This window comes from Anolis carolinensis, chromosome 2 (assembly GCF_035594765.1).
Source record: "Anolis carolinensis isolate JA03-04 chromosome 2, rAnoCar3.1.pri, whole genome shotgun sequence".
Classification (NCBI taxonomy): domain Eukaryota; kingdom Metazoa; phylum Chordata; class Lepidosauria; order Squamata; family Dactyloidae; genus Anolis; species Anolis carolinensis.
Genome location: NC_085842.1, coordinates 73,136,319 through 73,159,768, shown reverse-complemented (window position 1 = coordinate 73,159,768; position 23,450 = coordinate 73,136,319). Strand labels below are relative to the sequence as shown.

The following is a 23,450-nucleotide window of genomic DNA, read 5'->3' as shown; positions in this document are numbered from 1 at the left end:
CGTGCTGGAAGAAGCAAAGACCACCAGCATTGAAGCGATGCTCCTACGCCATCAACTCCGCTGGACTGGCCACGTTGTCTGAATGCCCGATCACCGGCTCCCAAAGCAGTTGCTCTACTCCGAACTCAAGAACGGGAAATGTAATGTTGGTGGGCAGGAAAAGAGATTTAAAGATGGGCTTAAAACCAACCTTAAAAACTGTGGCATAGACACTGAGAACTGGGAAGCCCTGGCCCTTGAGCGCTCTAATTGGAGGTCAGCTGTGACCAGCAGTGCTGCGGAGTTCAAAGAGACACGAATGGAGGGCTTAAGGGAGAAATGTGCCAAGAGGAAGGAGTGTCAAGCAAACCCTGACCGGGACCGCCTTCCACCTGGAAACTGATGTCCTCACTGCGGGAGAACATGCAGATCAAGAATAGTGTGATGACTCATGGGCCATGTAGTCCCGTTCCTAGTACTGTTGTGACAGATGAAGAGGAAAACTTGGGTTTCCCACCGTTTCTGCCAGATTTGGAGCCCTTGCAGCTGCAAGATGTTTGCCCACAAGAAGTCAGCCAAACAAGCCTTGAGCAGAAATCTCCCCCATTTTCTCGCCGCCTTTATTATAATCAAGATAGAAGCGCTCGGGAGGCGACTCGCAGGAGTGCCAGGATTGCTGCCAGACAATTAGATGATTAAGTCTGTTTCCCTTGGGAAAGTTTAAGGAGTCCTGCATCTGGACACAGAATAGGTTTCGTTTCTTGTTCCCCAGAGAAAGTGTTCTTTGGCGGGAAAACAAGATCCTATATAGGTGTTTGGCCACAAGGATTCCTTGCGGAGTCAATTCGTCAACTTCGGGAGTAGATTGTGTGTGGACTACGCTACTCCAGTTTCCAGGACCTTGCTCTCGTCCCAGCCCTGCCTTGTTCCCCGGACCTCGCCACGGATTTCGCCACGGGCCCTGTTCTTGTTCCTCGTTTCTTGTTGCCTTGAATCAAGCCTTGTTTGCCAAGAATCTAGTTTGCTCTCCAGCCTTGCATCAAGTTCCATGGACTAAAGGACCTTGTTATTTCCCCTCACTTTGCTTGGCAAAGTGTGTGTTTCGGTTATTGGATTACAACTTTGGACTTTAATATCTCATATTGGACATTGTTTTCCTGGACTATATTTGACCTTTCCTGAAAGGTCTACTTCTGAACTATATTCTACACTTATTTTTATTGACTATATATATTTCCTTAATAAAGATATTAGATAGATTCTGGCCTCTGCGCATGGTTATTGGTGCTCCGCAGTCTGGGTCCTGACAGTTTGACTCCGCCACCTTAAGCACCAATTAACCTAGGCCAGAACGTCTACTGGAACCGGGGCGGAAGCCCAACCACTCAGCTACACCCTCTCCAAGGATGAAGTTGACAGAATCCGAGATACACTCCATACGCAGGAGGGAGAAATACGGGGCTTGAAGGAACGCGGAGTCCATCTCCCTGCCCTGGCGCTACCAACCAAGTTTTCTGGAGAAGCTTCCAAGGTTCATGTTTTCCGTCACCAATGCCAGGCATACCTAGAAGCCCGCCATGCCGAGTTTCCCCAAGAAGACATCAAGGCGGCGTGGATTTACAGTCTCCTAGACGGGCCAGCGGCAAATTGGGCGACGGCGCTGTTTGATGAAGCCTCCCCACACCTAAGTTCCGCGCAAAACTTCCTGAATCACCTTAAGGCGACTTGGGGGATCGAGGACAATTTGGAGGCGGCCGGCCACAAACTCCGGCGCCTTTTCCAAGGGGACAGGCCCTTGTCCCAGTACATAGCCGAGTTCCGAGTGCTGGCCCAAAACACCGGTTGGAATGACGTAGCCCTCAGAGGACAGTTTCGGGAGTGTCTCAACATCGAGATGTTGGAAGAAATCTCCAAGGTGGATCCTCCAAACTCTCTTGAAAGACTTATTGACCAATGTTTATGAGCCGAAGTCATGCTTGCCAACAGAAAACAGTCGCTCCGAGGCCAGAGTGGAAGAGCAGGAGCAAAACCTCCCGCTCCCGCCGGCATCCAGCCACATCCAATGTGGAGACCCCCGCCACCAGCCCCATATCCCAGAGAAAGCGAGGAGGTGCCGATGCAGTTGGGCAATGTGCGTCCCAGATTAGATGTTGCCGAGAAGGCCCGCCGCCAACGTTTAAACCTCTGTTGGTACTGCGGAAACGGGGGCCACTTTGCCAGAGAGTGTCCAGCCAAAAGAAAGCCCGCCGCGCGTTTGGCGGCGGCGGCGTCCTCCGTGGAGACGGAGACGGCCGAGGCGGCTGGCGCAAAGCCAGCGGGGGAAGCCAGCGACCGGGCGTAGAGAGGCTCGCCAACCCGGTCAGAAACCCCGCTCAAGAGCCGCCAACCGGGGTCCTATTTCTCCTAGTGGTCACTTTGTGGTCAGCGAAAAAAGGACCCGTCATGATCCATGCCATGATAGACTCAGGAGCAACAAACAATTTCATCGATAGAGAGTATGCCGACTCTCTGGGATTACAATATCATGATTTCAAGAACGCCCGGGTGGTGCAAGCCATAGATGGCCGCCCCCTAAAGACAGGTCCAGTAAGCCAATGGTCTGAACCCACCAGAATGTGGATAAGGGAACACATGGAAGAGATTTCCTTTTTTGTTACCGAGGTTCCTCACTTCCCAGTGATTTTGGGAATTCCATGGCTGACACTCCACGACCCCAGCATCTCTTGGACCAACAGAGAGCTGCAGTTTGCTTCTAAATATTGCCAAAACCATTGCCTTGTAGCCAAGGTCTGCCATGCCACAGACGCTGAACCCATCATCACCTTGCCCAAGAAATACTCAGACTTTTGGGATGTTTTCAATGAAAAGGAAGCCGAGAAACTACCCCCGCATAGGCCCTATGATTGTGACATTGACTTGGTGGAGGGGGCCCCGATCCCGCGAGGACACCTCTATTCCCTGACTGAACCAGAGCAAGAAGCTCTCAGGGAGTTCATAGAGTCAAACCTCCGCAAGGGGTTCATCAGACCTTCTCAATCCCCAGCCGCTTCCCCAGTGATGTTTGTGAAAAAGAAGTCAGGGGACCTACTCTTGGTTGTGGACTATAGAGCATTGAACAATATCACGAAGCGGAACCGCTACCCCCTGTCTTTGATCTCGGATCTATTAGACTGACTTTGAGGGGCCAAGGTTTACACCAAGCTGGATCTTCGGGGGGCTTACAATCTAGTTCGCATCAGAGAGGGGGACGAGTGGAAAACCGCTTTACAGACTAAATTCGGATTATTCGAGTCCCTAGTCATGAATTTCGGATTATGTGGAGCTCCCGCAACGTTCCAGCACTTTGTCAATGATATTTTTCAGGATTATCTAGATCGCTTCTTGATCATATACCTGGACGATTTTTTGGTGTTCTCAAGATCACAATCAGAACATGAGAAACACGTCAGAATGGTGTTACAACGATTGCGGGATCATGGACTATATGCCAAGTAGGAAAAATGCGCTTTTGATCTACAAGAGGTAGATTTCCTGGGTTACCGTGTCTCGCCACTAGGGCTCTCCATGGACCCGGCAAAGGTTTCAGCAATATTGGAATGGCGAGCACCAACCAACAAGAAAGAGGTGCAACGCTTCTTGGGGTTCGCGAACTACTACCGCAAGTTCATTCCAGACTTTGCCCGCTGGTCTGACCCAATCACCAGCTGCATCCGTGGAAAGCAGCCTTTCCGCTGGACGGAGCAAGCAGAGAAATGTTTCCAGCAACTAAAGAAGTTGTTCACGTCCCAGCCAATTCTACAGCACCCTGATCCTAAAACCCCTTTTGTTGTGCAGGCTGACGCCTCCGATGTGGCAATTGGGGCTGTACTCATGCAACCAGTGGGAGAACATCTTCATCCTTGTGCCTTTTACTCCCGTCAACTAACAGCCCCAGAGAGAAATTACACTATTTGGGAAAAGGAACTTTTGGCCATAAAGGCAGCTTTTGAAAATTGGAGACATTGGTTAGAAGGGGCCAAATTTCCCATTGAGGTCCATACTGACCATCGTAATTTGGAACATCTAAGAACTGCCCGCAAGTTAAATCAGAGGCAGCAGCGCTGGGCTTTGTTTTTTGAACGCTTTGACTTCCAGATCTATTATGTAACCCCAGCTCAGACCAAGCAAGCAGATGCTCTCTCACGGAAACCAGAGTATGCTGCAGGGCGCAAAGAGACTTTCGAATCCCAATTGCTGCAGCCCGAGAACTTTGCCACGCTCACAGTGGGAAACACCAATTCCACTGCAGTCGAACCAACTCCCTCTACTCCAGGGCCCCTTTGTGCTCAAGAAATGCATTTGATCCTACGAGATTTCTGGTGGCCCAAGATCCGCAAGGATGTGGAGAAATATGTCAATACCTGCCCGGTATGTCAGCGTTCCAAGACAAGAAGGGAGAAGCCCTCAGGGCTACTGCATCCCCTCCCTACTCCATCTCGTCCATGGGAAATAATTTCTGCGGATTTTATCACTGACCTACCACCTTCCCTTGGATTCACCACGATCCTAGTGGTGGTGGACCTTTTTACCAAATTGGCCCATTTCATTCCCTGCGATGGCCTCCCCACGGCCAAAGAGACTGCAGATTTATTCCTTCAGCATGTTTTCAAACTACATGGATTGCCTAAGAGTTTAGTCACAGACCGTGGATCTCAATTCACCTCTCGTTTCTGGAAGGCACTACAAAAACTATTGGGCATAGACTCTCGTTTATCTTCAGCTCACCATCCCCAAACGGATGGGCAAACTGAGCGCACCAATGCCACTCTGGAACAATACCTTCGCTGTTATGTAAACTATCAGCAGGACAATTGGGCTTCCCTGTTACCACTGTCAGAGTTTGCCTACAACAATGGTGTCCAGGCTTCAACTAAAGAAACCCCGTTCTTTGCAAACTACGGCTTCCATCCACGTTTCTTTCCTCCTGTCATTGAAACCTCAGAAGTCCCCGCAGCGGAGGACTGGCTGCAAGAACTCACAGCGGTGCAACAACTATTGCTCCAGCAACTGGACCAAGCCAAGGAGGACTATAAACAGCCATCGCCAGCCGGGCCCCGAGATCAAGGTAGGAGATCGGGTTCTTCTGTCCACTCGCTTTCTGCCCTCCCACCATCCCTGCCGGAAGCTAGATGCCCGGTTCATTGGTCCCTATGCGGTGGTGGCGCAACTTAACCCCGTGACTTTCAAACTTCAACTTCCGCGCTCTATGCGCATCCATCCAGTGTTTCATCGCTCTCTGCTCCTTCCGGCGGATGGTGTCCGCCCCGATGCAGACCGGCTGGCCCCCACTCCTGTTTTGGTGGATGGGGAGGAGGAATTCGAGGTTCAGGACATTTTGGATTCTCGCTTCCACCGCCGCCGCCTTCAATATCTCATTGACTGGGTGGGTTTTGGCCCCGAAGAACGCTCTTGGGAAGACGCTTCCACAGTTCATGCCCCCGACTTAGTCCGCCGCTTCCATCAGGCCTACCCTGCCAAGCCGCGGCCCCGCACCTCGGGGAGAGGACCCATTTTGGAGAGGGGCCTTGAGGAGTCAGCCAAACAAGCCTTGAGCAGAAATCTCCCCCATTTTCTCGCTGCCTTTATTATAATCAAGATAGAAGTGCTCGGGAGGCGACTCGCAGGAGCGCCAGGATTGCTGCCAGACAATTAGATGATTAAGTCTGTTTCCCTTGGGAAAGTTTAAGGAGTCCTGCATCTGGACACAGAATAGGTTTCGTTTCTTGTTCCCCAGAGAAAGTGTTCTTTGGCGGGAAAACAAGATCCTATATAGGTGTTTGGCCACAAGGATTCCTTGCGGAGTCAATTCGTCAACTTCGGGAGTAGATTGTGTGTGGACTACGCTACTCCAGTTTCCAGGACCTTGCTCTCGTCCCAGCCCTGCCTTGTTCCCCGGACCTCGCCACGGATTTCGCCACGGGCCCTGTTCTTGTTCCTCGTTTCTTGTTGCCTTGAATCAAGCCTTGTTTGCCAAGAATCTAGTTTGCTCTCCAGCCTTGCATCAAGTTCCATGGACTAAAGGACCTTGTTATTTCCCCTCACTTTTGCTTGGCAAAGTGTGTGTTTCGGTTATTGGATTACAACTTTGGACTTTAATATCTCATATTGGACATTGTTTTCCTGGACTATATTTGACCTTTCCTGAAAGGTCTACTTCTGAACTATATTCTACACTTATTTTTATTGACTATATATATTTCCTTAATAAAGATATTAGATAGATTCTGGCCTCTGCGCATGGTTATTGGTGCTCCGCAGTCTGGGTCCTGACAAATAGGTCTCTTCAGCCATCTACAGACACCCCCCCAAGATGGAAGACAATCGTCCTCAAACTACGAGGGATCGCCTAAGGGAAGACATTGAATCTATAGATATATAATATGGATATTTAATACCACAAGGGTTCTGCACTCTTACCTCAGTGAGTATAGAGGGCTGACAGTAGTAGTTAATTCAGATATCCAAGAACATTTCCATGGGATGGGAAGAGGAAAGTCATTTTTATAATCACTTTTTTCCTATCCATTCACAGCTATAATTAATCTGCTTTTTACCTGTTGCTTCTTTAATGACATTCTTTCTCTCACTTATGGTTTTACCTGTACAGTGTTCCCTCCCTACTTTGCAGTTCACTTTTCAGTCCCTTACTGCTTCGCGTTTTTTTCCTGAGAGGTGTGCATGCGCAAAAGGTGCCAGTTTCCCTTTAGTGCATGCACCCTCCTTCTTGTTGGCATCCAACTGGGCCACTCTGGATGCCGACGAGAGGGAGGCGCATGCACAAAAGGGAAACTGGCAGGCGCCGGAGAGGAAGAAGCACAGGAAGAAGGCTTGCAAAGGGGAGAAAGGCCACCTAACTACCAATATAATGTGTAAATACTGAAATAAATATAGTGCCCCTACTTCGCAGAATTTCACTTATTGCGGGTGGTCCTGGAACGTAACCCCGCCATAAGTTAGGGAACACTGTACTTCTCTATCTGAACCAGATCAGATAGTCAGTCATACATCCTCTATTTGTTTTTTTAATAGTGAATATACCCTACATATGAGAAGAGAGTGCAGAGATAAATGCTCTAATTCTGCTTCTGTCTGGTTCATTACCTTCCTTGCTGACTCCCAAATGTAGATGGGAAATGCTTGCAGTGGGAGGCTTCTCTCTATCTTTGAAGATTTTATTGTATGCAGTTCTGAACCTCAGCTTTATAATCACACAGATAAATTCAATTTGAGTTGTTTTTATTAAATAATATTTGACAGTCAATAAACTGGTCAAAAGAAATGTCAGAATCCCACTGGGGCACTATGTCAATGTAAATATAATTGTTCAAGTGGTTACCCATTCTCAAAGGTTTTGTACATATGCTTCCTACTGTAGCCAATCATTTTGCAAGTGTGTGCAGCCTTTCCCATTTTTGTTTTGGCGGTGATAGAAAGGGCTGATCAACTGTAGCTCAGTGGTAAGCTCAAGACTGTTATGTGCCACTTGGTAGATAACTGAGAAAGCCAGCTTAACCATGCTGAAAGTGTTCAGGAAAGCCATAGTGTGAAGTTGTGATGTGCTCTTTCTCCTCACTTTCCTCTTTAAAACTGGGTGTTGCCACTTGTTCAGACAGCATCAAAGCTCTTCTGATAATACCTTGAATCTCTTTGTTCTACATTGTTCATGAGTATTAGTTTTCTACTTCCTTTAGCCATAGGCTAATTTTTTTTTAAAGAGGGCTGCAATCAGATCTTTTGTACTGTCCTGCCATTACTCAGAAACAGCAGTCTGATCTTTGCCCTTAATAAGCAACGTAATTATAATTATAACTTCACTGAACTGCACACATCTTTAACAATATTAAAGTTTCAAGACTGTTAATTGGTAAAATGAAGAATGGGATACTTGTAGAGTCCGAGAGGGAAATGGTAAATGAAGGCAAAATAGTGAACATCTCAGGTTAATATGTACACATATAGTGCAGAGAAATGGACGTCAAAATATATACTTAATATGTTGGAAAAATCTACATTGGTTTTAAAAAATTCTGATAAGAGTTAAGTAATCAAATTGAGGAAAGATATTATCAGTATCATATCAACAGTATTGTAACAGCAGCCTGTAGTATCAGAGAGTTATAACCTCATTTGAATTCATAAAAGTCATATGCTTACTTGTATGCTTCTTTGAATTTCATCTTAAGTATCTTTTTAAGGGGGTCTTTTTCTAAATATAATGAAAAGTTAAGTGGTGAACAAACTGCTGTGTTGCTATGAAACCAGTAATCCTAAAGCATTTTATCAAGAACTAAAAGAGATGAAGAGTATTTCTTCCCCTAAATTTACTTTAACATTACCCCATTAAATCTTTTTACAATATGACACACAAGTAGTGAATCATGTAATCCTGAACAAAATTGCTTTACAAAATAGGGCTGCAGTGAAGACAGCTGACAGGAAGAAAATTACTCATTCAAAAATCACAGACTGTTTAACAGATAAATAAATGGGACTGGAAGCATATCAAGTCAGAACTCTCACTAAAAGACTAAATTGAGCCTATCCTATTTTGAACATATCATGAGATTATATGACTCACAAGAAAAACCCACAATACTTGGTAAACCAGAAACCAGTAGGAAAAGAGGAAGACCACATTAAAAATAGGTTGAGTCAAAGCCTTGAATTTGCAGGAATAGATCAGGGGTTTTGATGACCAGGGCTCTTGGAATTCTTTCATTCATATGGTCAACAAAAGGTAATAACAACAAAGGTAATAAATACTCAATATAAAGTTCCAAAGTTGATTCCAATAAGTTTCCCTGTATCAAGCTATTTGGAACCAAAAACTGAGAACTTCTGTCAACCTAGAAGCTCGAAAACATGCAGATGTGAGTAGATCAATAGATATCGCTCTGGCACAAAGGTAACAGAACTTCATGCAGTCGTGATGACCACATGGCCATGGAGGCATCTATGGACAACGCTGGCTCTTCAGCTTAGAAATGGAGATGAGCACCAACACCAAGAGTCGGACATGTCTAGACTTAATGTCAGTGGAAAACCTTTACCTTTACCTAACATAAAACCGTATAAAGTAGTTACACATTTATAGTCATAATATAGCATCTAGCAAGCAACTTTCAAAATTTCTAATTTCAATGGCTGTTACACCACTTTTTGGAGGGTTCTATTTTTTTTAACATTTTGTAATTATGATTACTATCCAATCACCTTTTCTAATACCCTGGTACTTCAATAACTTAGACTTGACCATGGCCATTTTAAGAATGTGTTAGAATAAGTAATATCATCCACTTGCACATTTATTTTCACATTAAACTGGCATTGCTTATTGTATACAAAAATAATTCTGCCTGAGAATTTTGTGTGGGTTGTGAATATGAACACAGACTGGAAATTTGACAAGATACTTTTTAATTATTATAAAGAAGTACCATCAGCTTTCTGCATAGATGGCTGGTGATGTGTGTAGCATCAGTAAGCAACTCTAACATTTCAAAACAGTCTTATTTAAGAGGCAATTATAGTTACTCTGATCTACCCCTTTAACAGAGAGTAGTTTGGTGCTTAATGCTTATGAAAAGGTTGTTTGTTAAACTTTCACAGAAATTATACATATTCTTTGGTAACAGATGTTTAGCAATGCTTTTAAATTCAGTACTATTTCACAGCCTACTCTTCAATGCTAGCACCAAACTTTAAATATTTTTATGACCAAAAGAAAATACCACAGATAATATTTAAGTGCTATGAACTGCTTTAGTTCTGGAAAAAAAAGGAGACTGCAGTCAATAATTCAGAAAACGATAGGGATCTCTTCACAAGGGACAAAAATGTCCCATTTTGCCACCTTCATGCCTTGCTTTGATGAGGCTTGCTTTGTGCCATCACATGATACATGGTAGGCCCCATCCAATTTCCACCCACTACGAGGAGGAAAGTGTCATGCGGGTAGCTCCGATGAAGTTACCCGCACTTTTGGCCCAAAAGCCCATGTGATGGCAGAAAGAGGAATGGGGCAACACACGTTGCCACCCTTTCTGCCATGTGATGGGGGTGGAGGGAGGGTACCCTCTATGTGTGATGAGGGGAAGAGGAATAGTGTACAGGGCACCATGAGTCACCCCATGCACTTTCCCTTTCACTGATGAAAGCTGGCAACTGGAATGGTCCAGCTGGGCCATGTGACAAGGTCCTAGGACTTGAAACAGCAGGTATAAAAACATCACAAGCTCCTCAAGATTGGATATCATTGGATATCCAATCCGAATCATCCAGGCCATTGAAAAAAATTCCAATTTGTATGTATGACTCTGAAAGCTGGACATTAAAGAAAGCTGGCAGGAAGATAATTAACTCATTTGAAATGTGATGTTGGAGAAGAGTTCTACAGATACGATGGACTGCCAAAAGGATAAATAAATATGCCATAAATTCTCCTTAGAAGCCAAAATAACTAAAGTGAAGTTATAGTACCTTGGGGTTTATGAAATGACGACTTGTTAGAAAAGGCAATAATAATGCTTAGCATGAAAAGATGGATGGACTCAATAAAGGAAGCCATAGCACTGAGTATGCAAAATCCCAACAGCATCTTGTAGAAATCTTTCATTCATAGAATCACATTAAGTTGAAACTGGCTTGATGGTGATTAACAACAACACTCACAGTTACATGCTAGTTTTCTCAAGGAAACGCTAGAAGGGTAATAGTTCAAGTGGACCAGAGCTGATTGGCCAATCCTGCTTCCCACCTCGGCAGCCTTATGATTGTGCTTCAATTTAAATTCTACTTTTCAGAATATTTCTTGCTTTAGATAGAACAAGAGTGGACAACATCTGACCCTTGGGCTTTATGTACCACCCATGGCAATCCAAACCCATATAACTAAAATTCAGTGGCAAATTCTCCCTCTGAAGTTGGGCTTTAAAGTACGAAAAGGCAAGTAAAGAATAGAGGAGAAAACTGTTTCAAATGGGGTTTCACAATGTGCCATTAATTTCTGTTAGAAAAACTCCAATAAAACAAAAAAAAAATCTGCTTATTTTCATATTTAATACATGTATTTTTCAGTTGAAATTTGCTGCTGCATTTCTGTGTCACTATGTGACACAGTAAATCAAATGGGGTACTGATGATAAAACTGACCCATGGACCAACCCATGCTCAAGAAAGTGTGTATTCACATTAAATTTCTTACCAATTCCATTATCTGATTTAATACTAACATTATTTGATAGCCTAGTTTTGGACCTGGGGCTAGGGAAATCCAGGCTCAAATCTCCACTCAGAAATAATACTCACTAGTCCGCTTTGGTCAGTTGCACTTCCCAGTCTATTTACCTGACAGATGTAGTCCTGAAGATCTTTGGCCAACATGATTATAAATCTTGAAAATTACAACATTTAAATGTCATTGATCCATGCTGGAAGTCAACTTACAGCTGGTTGTGGGTTTTTAAAATTCATTTTGGTATTTGGGGCAGTTCATGCAGCCTCCAATGGGTATCAGGGTCATAAAACTGTTTTTTCCCCAATGACCACATTTACCACTCCTGCACAAAGGTCATCAAATACTGGGAAACATTTAATACTTAAGCACCATAACAGAAAACATCTAATGGAATTGTATAGATATGCTCAACTTCTTATGAACAATTCAAAAATGTATGCCTTATGATTTGCTCTTAATACAGTTCAGTGTACTGAAAGAACTGAAATTACAAAAGCATGAAGAATTTGTAGGACCTTTCATTTCATGGATACTTTGATACCTTGCCCCTGGTAGAAAAGCAGACATTCAGAATCTATAGGAGAAGGGGAGAAATGACAGAAGATAGTTTTGAAATCTGATTATCTTTTTGTTGTGTTTCTTTGGAAATGGCTGTGAATTTGGGTCTTTCTGGGTTTTCAACCACTTGCCCAAGTATTCTTTATTTTATTTCATTTAAATTTTGAGTTGTAGTATTAAAGGGTCAAATTAAAGAATTCCTATCTACAAACAACAGTGACATCAACAAAATGTCTTAAAATCAAGATGAAAATCCTTGAACCTCAAAATAATTTCATTTATTAAAATATTTTCATCTTGTTCTGTGTTATGAGAACTCAGGGCAACACACTAATATGATTTGATTGAACAATGTCAAAAGAATAAAATATTAAAATATATTAAACAGATTTTAAAAGCACTAAACCCTATGTGCTTAGACATTTTGGAGTAAGTCGGCTATTTAAAGATCACAACATCTTCCTCACCCACAAGGGGGGGAAAAAAAATAATAATTCAAGTGTACCGTCCTCTGAACTGTCTGTCAGGAACCCCATTGTGTTCCTGCCATAAACATCAAAGTTAAGGAATTTAATTCATTATATAATGTATTTAAAAGTGTAATAGAGATAAATTGTATGTATACCTATTGCTGGGTATAGAAATAGCTGAATGGGAAATGGGAATTAGAGTGAAGTTAGATTGTGAAAACAACCCAAACAGTCTACTAATAAGCAGTTGGGAATCTGGTAGGGGGAGCTGAGGAGAGATGTTACCACATCCATTTCCCCAGGAAAGGTAGTGGTAACAATCATGCTGTAATGCAGTTTAAGAACCAACAGCTGTTAAATGTACCAGTAGAAAATGATGTTAGCCAAAGAGCATATTAACATGCATTTTTGAAATACTATGCTTTTCTTTTACAAATTTGTATAACTGTGGTTAACCTTTTAGTCCTAACTATGACTAGTGTAGGTTTGTTTGTGCTGCCTTTCCAATACAGCTACCCTTTTGCTTAAAAGGGAGACTTATATTTAAAAGACAGGTTAGTCCTAATGCCTGACCTTGTCAAGGTATATCATGGGTTTCACTCTCATTTACCGAAATTAATTTCAGGGATTTAGTATTCATATAAGATCTCACAAAGCTAAATCAAATGTTATTCCAGTCAAGGAACAGGAGTTTCCATTCCACCTGCCCCCACTGCTGACCCCCATACACTATTATGGTTATAAAATCTGGACAATGAAAAATGTTTGTAGGAGGGGTAGGGGATCCAACTCATTTGAAATGAAGTGCTAGAGAAGAGTTCTATGGATCCGATGCCCTGCTAAAAAGATGGCATGCCTCTCTCTGGGGTGTCAATAGTGTCAATGTGATTGAGGAGCAGCTTGGCATAGCTGCAGCTCCATTAGAACTGCCTCAACCATTCTCACTGATGAACACTCATCTGCTGTTTTCTATGAACTCAGAAATGGATCCTCACTACTCTCCTGCATGTTCCATTTATTTGTTTTGTGTGTGTGTGTGTGTGTGTTTTTTTTTTTTAAATCTATGGATGGATTCCTCGGTGTCTTGATTTTTGGAATGCTAATAACCTTCTCAGTTTCTTTCTCTTCTCAAGGTGAATAATGTGACAAAGGACAAATGAATGGGTCTTACAGGATATCAAGCCTGAACTCTTACTAGAAGCAAAAATGACATTTATCTCACTAAAACATTGCTTCACATGCATTTAACCATTTTTTAATAATTAAAACACACACACACACACACACAAATGAGAGGCATTGTGTAATAGGAAGTAACTTATAAATTCTGGTTCATTTATGCATGAATCCGATCCTGAGTATTATCACAATAGTTTTTCAAAAAATTAATTCTTTGGTAACAAATTATTTTGTAAATTCAAATATATGTACAGTGTTTTCCAGTTTAAAGGGCTTTTTTGATACACTGTCACAACATCCAACTATTTGTCTGCTAATGTCAAGAACATCTCATTCTAAAACTACTTTGTTGAAACTGAGATGATATAAGTTTGAATTGGAAGGAAAACAAATAATTGACACACTGTGGCAGAGCACAGGCTCTCCGGCTCAACTCCCACCCAAATACTAGCTTTGGTTTGCTTTCAAAATCAGATAAGATTGGTCAAGGTAGGATATATCTTTTTATCTAACAATTCAACCAGAAGCGTAGGTGACTAATGTTCTCAAGCACCAAACATCAGGTGGAGAGGAGACTACAAACTTGTGGCACAAGCTCATTCAAGTCATTTCACAAGTCATGAAATAAAACTAACACAAAACCTCATCTGAGGATTTTTTTTGCATTAGTTTTATTTTATGACTTGTAAAAGAAGGTACTACAAAGCTAGTGAACTATTTTCCCACCTTTGAACTGGACCTGTTAAAAGTGTCAACATTTTCTCTTCCCGTCACCCCCCAATTGGATCAACACAATCCTAAACATTACAAATTAACCAATATTTCCTCTATCGGAACTTTTAAATTCCAAAATGATGCACTATCCTCCTCAGGCTGGTATTACTCACATATTAATATTTGCTATCCAAAAATCCTGAAGTCTCACAGTAGAATGCTTGCAGATTTTGACGAATGGTACCTCATTGATGCTTCTTTTAACTTCTGGCACTACCACTGATAATATACAAAAATCAATTGACGTATACACTTCCCAGTAAAAATTCATTGCAGATATGTTTTTTGTTTGGAGTGTGCATTTTGATGTAAATAATTAAAAACATATGGTGGTATAGTTCATTTTCTTTTTGTAAAGAAAATGATTTCAGAACATACATTCCTTGTGAACTAGACAATTATTCACAAATATTTTGGGCCATCACTGTGGCCTGTGCTCTCTACCATTTCTCTCCACTTCACCTCTTTCTGCCTATGCACAGAGACTTTAGAAACTGTTTTTTTTAAAAAAAGAAAAAGAAAACATAGCATCTATCTTTCTCCTCAAAATCACAACTACTAGTTTAACTTCACAAACATACTTTCTGTAGAGAAGAATTTACACTTTCTGAACTCAATATCTTAAAAGTGCCTGTTCTGCTGTAACATTTCTTTTGATAGGCTGCTGCAGATCATGCAAAATATGTGCAACAAGTAAAAAGCTTGGGGAGATACATTTCCTCTAACACTATGTACAGTTTGGTTGCCATACTATCTACCCCCAAATTTTAATGGTGTTCCAGTCTGAGTTGGTCTCTCTCTGAAACCCACAGTCCCTGGCACAATGCTTGAAACCTGAATATTCTTATATTAATGATACACATGTAATGTTCATAAGTATTAGTGTCATTAGTTTTATTTTATTTATTAAAGCAAATATATCCCATTTATTTATTATATACAGTTGACTCATATTCATGGGTATGACATTTTCAAGATTTAATTTTTCATGGTTGTCAGTAACATATTCTCTCTGAAAATCTCTAGGTCCAGCAGAATCATGTTGGAAGACCAAGACATTCCTACAAAAGTATCCCCTGAGTTTTATTTTTTTTAAAAAACAGCACTTCACTTTCACAGAGGTCCAGTGCTCCAACCCTCCGCAAATATGAAGGGCTGACTATATATCTAAATGTCTTAAAGTAGGGCACAAATGATAAGACAGCATTAATTTTTTTCTTATTTTCTGTCTGTCACCTCAGTGTATATACCATATGCTAAGTCAGAAATCCAGAAGCCCATGAAATTGTGACAAATGGGCTTTGATAAACAATTAAATTGCCATTAAAATCTGGTCATCATCAATTAGACCTTCAAGTAGAGGATATTCCATAGAGAAAGCTTTCTACTTCATCTCCCCATTAGGTACTGCTTCCAACACAACAGACTACAGTGGAGGGCTTCTTTACCAGGACTCAACACTCCATCCACCTCTGGTCCCTTCATGACCTGTGGTAGGTTCAGGAGTGATAATTTGGTTCCCAGACTCACAAGGATGATCCAGTAAGCAGCCAATAATGAATGACTAAATTACACTATGTAATACAGTTTTTGTTCCCTGGTTATAAATGTCATTTCCTAATTGATTCTATCATAAAAACATGGAAAAGTTTATTAAACTGCCAAAATTTTGTTTTTGCGGGGCATCCTGCAGCACATTTTGCTATAGTTTTTCAATGAATATCTCATATTCTCTCAACCAATTCAAGATAGTTTGTGGCAGACATAAAAACAAAGTTTCTGGAGTATGACAACTACTTTCAAAGTAAATACTGCACAATTAAACTTTCAAACCAGGAACATTTTTTCTGGATTTTGTTACATAGTGGATGCAAAGTATTTAACTTCAGATAAGAAAAAACACATTTGAGATTACTTCCAAAAAGAAAATGAGCTTGAGTACTGCAGAAACCGGAATCTATAGTCTCCCCTGATAGTAAAAATTGTGTTAAATTATTTTCTGTAAATTCTTTGGGAGAAAAATACCAACACACACATCCATAACTGGAAGTAAACACATGAAAACTCTTAAGCATCAGTCTTCTGAAAATCAAATTACTTTTAAAAGTCACATTTTTCCTTTTCTTTCAGATAGCATGCAACTCAAATCTAACCCTTGGAGAAAACAATTATATATAACAGTACACAGGATATATGTACATTTCTGGATATTATCTGTATACAATTCTTTAAAAGAACTTAAGAATTCTCTTTTCTCTGAAGTATAGAAAATCTCCTTCATATGCAATTTAAAAAAATTCTTAAACTAGCTTGCTTATTATTTATAATGAAAGCACAATTACTTTGGCATGTTTAAGAAGTTCATTGTTTGTACTCTTGCACTGACAACATTGCAATGTCAAAGGACCTGTTATTGTACAATATTGAAAAATATTTTTTTAAAAAATATAATGGGTCCCTAACAAAACTAGTTCCACAGAGGTGATATAACATGGGTGAAGTATTGAAGTACATACCTGATGCTTCTTGAACTTTCACCTTCAGACCTGTTAAATAAATAAATAAATATTTAGATTATAGATTTGAACTTCTCCACCAAAACATTGAAATTCAATGTTTTAACATATATACACTCTCAAATAATTCCGCCTACTGAAATACAAAGACATTGAAAGTATTAAGAACATGAAAAATAAAAATATTTTTCTGGTGAATGCTTTGAAATCTATGGATTCTAGTTATACATGACTATGTGTAGTGAGATATACATTTTAATAAGCATGCAGTAAAGTGGAGTTCTGTTGGATGGCAACATCCATGGTTGGGTATGCTTTTCAATGCTTATCTAATTTATTTCTGCAGCTTCTGATCCTATGACTGATATGTGTACAGATGCTAGCTTAATACCTTACACAGACTGCCTTGTGGGATGCTCGTAAATTCAGGTTTATTGGATAAAAACATTAATCTCTGACAGTGCACACATACTGGTTTCTATAAACCACAGTAAAAATATAATCTAAGATCTTAAGTTTAAAATTCTAACATTTCAAAGTGCTTTCTATAAACTGTAAATAAGTCTCCTTTCTCGGTATTAAAAGGGTCACAGATGAAATGTAGAGATTGATCATGCCTATGCTTATTTATTTATTTCCTTATTGTAAAGAATTTTTGAATTCATTTTTCATCATCTTGTATACAATATTTATTATAAAAATAATAAAAAACTTTATTTATAAATATACATAATTCATAAAACACATATTTCAATATAATACAATATAATTATGAAATACCTCAACAAAAATGAGAGTTTTAAACAGTTACATTTCTAAAAATAATCAAGTAGAAATCAGTATGATAAAACTTATGGGGAAAAAAAGAATATGTTTCTTCCCCCAAAACAACCAGGTACCAAATTTGACTTTAGTCTTCAAAATGCACAGAGTTTTGTAAAACTTGTAAAGAGCTTTTGATTCCTGTCCCTTTACAGCAGTTTCCCTTGCTATTTCCAAAGCTTATTTTCAAAAGGGTAGCCCAGGGAAAGGATAGGGGTGACTTTGGAAATGACAGCATATTTGAAAGGTAATCACAGGCCATTCTGATGCCAAGAACTTATGTTTGTAATTTTTAATATGGAGATTAACACCATTCAAAGCAACCAAACTTCCATGTTCCTAAATAAAAATAGAACGCTGATGCAGCCGTTTGACAGAATCAGGCAAATGATCTTACATATCCTCTCCACTGGCTGTTCCTCTCACTCATGAAATATTAAAATTGTATACATTATTAGCAACATCGTTGGCAAGTATCTGTGTCTCCAACTTTTGAAGATAGTATGATCAACATATATTAATTTATCCCTGACTACTTCCTTTTATATTTTTAACAGGAGTAGCATTTTAAAAAGAGCTGATTGGCAGGAAGAATAGTATCACATTTTTCTTTTAAAAGGGGAGAGGAAACAACTGGTTTCACCTTACACAAGTCTGGATTGTTTTATTTTTGTAAAAATCTGATCATTTGTCAGTTTATTCTTGTAGTGAGAAAATGTGCCTCAGATTTCCCTCCTCCACTTTTTCAGTAGTACAAACCAGGTCTTCAATCCCAGACCATCCCCTTCCCTGGTTTTTCTGTTATTGTAACCTTTATTTTTCAATTTTTAAAATGTGCATAGTCATCCCTCCATTTCCACAAACCATGCAACCATGATTTGACAATTCATAGATTAAGCCCCCTTTAAAAAATCCCTCCAAAATTCCTAAAAGCAAACTTTGATTTTGCCCATCTATATAAAGAACACAATTTTATTACACCATTGTATATAATGCGACTTTAGCATTCATAGATTTTGGTATTCATGGGGAACCATATCACATATCAAGGATCAACTGTATGTTCCATTCTTCCTGCAGGCTCTTTTCTATTATATTATGCTGCTACTACTACTACTACTACTATTATTATTACATTAATATACAACAACAACAACAACAACAACAACAACAACAACAACAATAATGTAACCCCAACTTTTTCTATTTTGCCAGTATGTCAAATCTCACATTTGGCTTGAAGTACACGATGTAACTAGTTTCCCAGGTTTGGATTATTCCCACTGCATGAAAAACAAAAGAACTGAAATACCTACATACACTACTTGTATTACAATCCAGGAGATCCAGTCTGCTCTTTGTTTTAGATATAAGGGGATATTCAAGCCCAACAGGGCATTTTGTCTTACTAGCCTTCTACACCTAAATGAAGGAAATGAGCTGCTAGATTGGAGCTGACCGTGGTCCTGTTGATATATATTCCAAATGTCGAAATCTTGCTATCCTACCCCCCGTCTCAGCAGTCCAATTTCATGGCACGGTCTCTCCTCTATTTATTTCTGCTGCTTCTCAGCCATTGCTTTTGTTTTTCTGGCCAGGTTATCCACTATCACTCGGCCAAATTGAAAATATCCAATTCAGTGAACTGCCATTTAACTGTGCATTAAATAGTTATTACTGACAGACATACTTTAGAACAGAACACATTTTTGTCGTGTCTACTAAGTTGGATAGAAGCCAGGTTAGCAACAAAATATAATTTTACAGTGATAGCCACTCCAAAGCTATCATTATTCTCCTAGCAGAATGTAAGGCCACTTCAAGTAGAGATGTCTCAAGGACCAAATAAAAAATAAAAACAGGGGAAAGACAACTGTAGCCAGCTACAATGTCAACAACCTTGAAACTAAAGTTAAATGCTTAGTCTCTTGAAAGAAATGACTCTAAAGAAAAGGACTATACGTCTGAACTTTGAATTATCAGGAATAAATGGGGACAAAAATGTTTCCTTTGTAGATAGGTTTCTAATTTACCTGCCTAGAAGATTTACATTAGCTGTAAATGTTTACCTCAGGAACAAAAAAGTGTCATTTTAAATGTTCCACATAAGAAAAACAAAATTATGTTCAAATCTCTATTCAACCATGGAAACCTAATGGGTGACTTTGGGCAAATCATATTCTCCCAGGACATCATCATGCTGCCATTGTAAAGCAGGTGAGAGAGTTTTGCTTTTGTGTGACTGCTTCCTGCAGAATTCTGAGAAGTGTTGGTTATGGAAGCCAAATTATGAAGGCTCCACCCTAAATAACATTTTCAGGTGGTCTATATGTTCAAAATGGTTGTGTTTACTTATGGTAAACTTACTTTACTTTGTGCTTACCTGACTCAGTGTTGCCGAACTGCATCTCTCACTATTAGCTATACTGGCTATATCTGCTGCTATAAAAGCTTAGGCAGGACTGCAAAATTCTAACTCCTGGCTTAAAGTGAAACACAATAGTCCTTATTATTTAAAGGCTGAAACTCTTTCATGTCAAGGTTAGTATCTGTTATTTTTTTATTTTATTGAATCATTTGAACCCTACCTGGTAGGCTAAAGTGCTTAGAAGTGGCTCACAACACCAACTCATTTTTTGAAACAAAGGTAAACAAAGAACATTACATTCAACCTGCAGCAAGATTACCTCCGAGGGTTAGGAACAGTGCATACTGCTAAAGTTCTGCATTGTTTTCTATTGTCTATTTCACAGCAGCAGTTCAACACATAATCTTTTGGTATATTTTAGTGCACACTTGATTCAATATAAAAACACAGCATCAATCACCACTTCTATTCTTCTTTTAGCATTTCCTGAGTTAAGAGTCTGTAAGAATTTGAGACTGGAAATATGAACTGCCCTTTTACTGAACTGTAAGATGTACTGACTTAGGTATAAAAAAAGTAGTGTGGCATGAATAAACAAATTAAAAGAGCGGCGAGAAAATAGAGCAGGCATTTAATATTTTAGCAAAAGTTTGGCAAATGTTATCTGACATGCTCAGTCACAGTGCTTGTTCAGTAAATGACAACACAGCTATGATTTTGTATTATCCAACGTGAACATAAATTTAAATATTTTATTTAACTACTGTTGGGAATTGAATGCAGCATTTAAATAGTGCTCAGTGAGTGGCAGTGCCCAAAGCTAATAACTATAGTAGCATTTGTTTAAAACTCAATATATGGATTGCGTAGTCAAGCTTTGCCCTCTAGAGGGTCATGCTTAAATGTATCTGCAAAGAAAGGAGTAAATGACGTGGCATTACACAACACTGATTTCATTGCCAATAGGCAGTAGTTGCTTTAAATGGTGGGGGTTCCTTTTGGAATATTCAAAGTATTACCAAAAAAGGGGAGATTACTATGTGTACCAAATACATATATATAGCAAAATGTAAATGAGAAGCCACCCCTCCATTCCAACTGCAATCTTATGGCCTCTGAGGGAGAGAACAGCAGCCAGGCTCAGTTCCATCATGCATTGGTACCAGTGGCCAGAGAGAATCACTCTCACCATTTCAACTGGTTGAGAAGTCACAAGCAGTTTGGCAATGTGTTTCAGCCAAAAAAGATGTGCATTAGATTTGAGAAAATATTGTACATTTTATGTACTGTAAGTCTGAGGACAGGGAATTGTCAATTGAGGTTGGGTATAAATCACACCTGCACAACATGTGGCCCTCCAGGTGTTTTGGACTTCAGATCACAGAATTCTTAACTATTGGACAACCTGGCTAGGCCTTCTGGGAGTCCAAAATAACGGGAGGGACCAAGTTTGCCTATGCCTGCTTTATTCCCAATTCTGCCTCAAACTATCAGGAATGGGCCTCAAGTTATTCTGTTGCATGTAGGGTACTTCGACTACAAATAGATTGGCCTTGGTGACAGTGTCCCATGGTCACTCATCCAGTTGATATTCATGTATGCTAGCATTCAAGGATGCCTATGACACAGATGAATAAATAGTGTTAAACTATAAATCAGCCTAGTCCCTTTGATAATGTAAGATCATGTAGGTTTGAAAGGCTGATGTCTCCCTCCCACATGGATGGAAGGAATGTATTTAGAAACTTTCTGGGATTAGGGTAGTGGTGAATTGTGACTCTCTTTAGTAACTTCTCCCTTACTCATGTTATCAACTGGCTTCTACTGTGTATTATTGTATGATATACAATTATTACAAAGTATTGTTTCGTTGACCTCAACCTCTCTTATTGTACATTTCTTAGGTATGGTATTAATGCTATGCTTTTGAATAATTAATTTTCCCCACAAAACCCTCCCTTACATTTTGCTCACTTCAATTCTTCCCCCATTCTTTGCATTTTGTTATTTGCACACCTCATTCTTCAGTGTATCTGATCACACACTTTGAGGAGTCTCAGAAAATTAGAGCTTAGAGCCAAAATATAAAGCTATGAAAAATTCAGTTGTGTTAGCATTTTGAATGTCTTTCATTTAAAATCTCCTCAGAAATAAGACTACTCAGAAGTCAGAAATCTATAAGGTATATTCATTCCTTCATTCAAAATCAGTACAAATACCATGTTATTTCAATATCATTACGAAACATGCTTCAGAGATTTAAATAAGTATTATGTTGATGAGTACAGAGAATAATGGGTTTATAAAACCTTTTAAACTAGAGATGCAACAATATTAATTTGAGATCTCTAGCTCCTGCATGAAAATCATATCCTTTACCACTAATCTTTGCAGACTACTCTTCCTGAGTAGGCATAAAGAGGTAGGAAGGGCATAACTATGATTACATTTAGAGAGTCTCAAAAGATTTCCAACGAAGAATTCTCCATCCCTGATTCATCAACTGGTATTTATAGGTATTCACTTACTGCTATACTTCCAGTGGATCAGGGCCCTCTAACGGGAGAAAAATCCACCTTCTTATTAAACTTTAAACACAAAGGTATTTGGGGAGTAAAAAATGTAAATGCTGGTGGGGATGGAAAGAAACAAAAATACAGTTAGGAAATGAAAGGAAATCTCATGCCATGGAACAGCCTTTCCCAATTGGACAGTTCCTACATCTCTCAGGCAATACTGGAGTTCATAGCCTTGTGGAAAAGAAATTCCAGATTGGAAGGAGGTCATTTTAATAAGATAAAATAAGATAACGAGACAGACCACATTATCACGGGAAGTCTACACCCAGGGCCAGTTCAACAGGGGGGCAAGTGAAGCGTCCGCCGTGAGCGCACGTCAAAGGGGGTTGCTGTCGAGGCGCCCCCCGTGTTGGTATGGTGCTGGTGTGCGGTGGCAGTGCCACCACTGGCCGCCTCTGGACACCACTGCAAATTTTACCTCCTCGATGGGATTGGAGCCCTGCGCATGCGCACAAATGGCCCAAAATGGCCGATCGTGCCCTTGCTTCCTCCTCCTTTGGACCTTCAGCCTGGCCTGAGCCCGACTTCGGCCTGGGCCCAGCCGTGTAGGCCCACCATTCCCACACCACCCCGGCCGCCAGCGCCAGCACTGCTTTGTTCTGGTGAAAACGGTGCTGGCGCTGGCGGCCGGGGTGGTGCAGGAATTGACTCATATCCACTGGGAGAAACATCATCTACTATTGTCCATTTCTAATATAGACATTTTTAATTCTCTCCCATCATGTGCGTGTGTTTATTTATTTAACATTCAGTTTAGGTTTTATTCCCTATTGAAATCGAGCCCTGAAAGTAAAACGATGCTAGCATTGTTGAGCTGAATTTAAAGACTGTACAAGTAGTCCTGCACAAATTTGGTCTGCACTGCATAACTGATTGCACAATGGAACACTGTGTTGCACTCTTCTCTTGATAGATCTCCATTTAGACATT

General features: G+C 40.2%; 1 protein-coding gene across 7 annotated transcripts in view; it reads right to left on the bottom strand.

Annotated features, from left to right (window-relative positions):
- Positions 1-23,450, bottom strand: part of iqsec1 (IQ motif and Sec7 domain ArfGEF 1) — a 453,315-nt gene that overhangs the window by 347,382 nt on the left and 82,483 nt on the right. For all 7 annotated transcript variants that reach the window (XM_062973848.1, XM_062973849.1, XM_062973836.1 and 4 more), the window contains exon 2: positions 16,752-16,781. In XM_062973848.1, the coding sequence (XP_062829918.1) occupies positions 16,752-16,781 (30 nt within the window). The remainder of the gene's footprint in view (positions 1-16,751; positions 16,782-23,450) is intronic.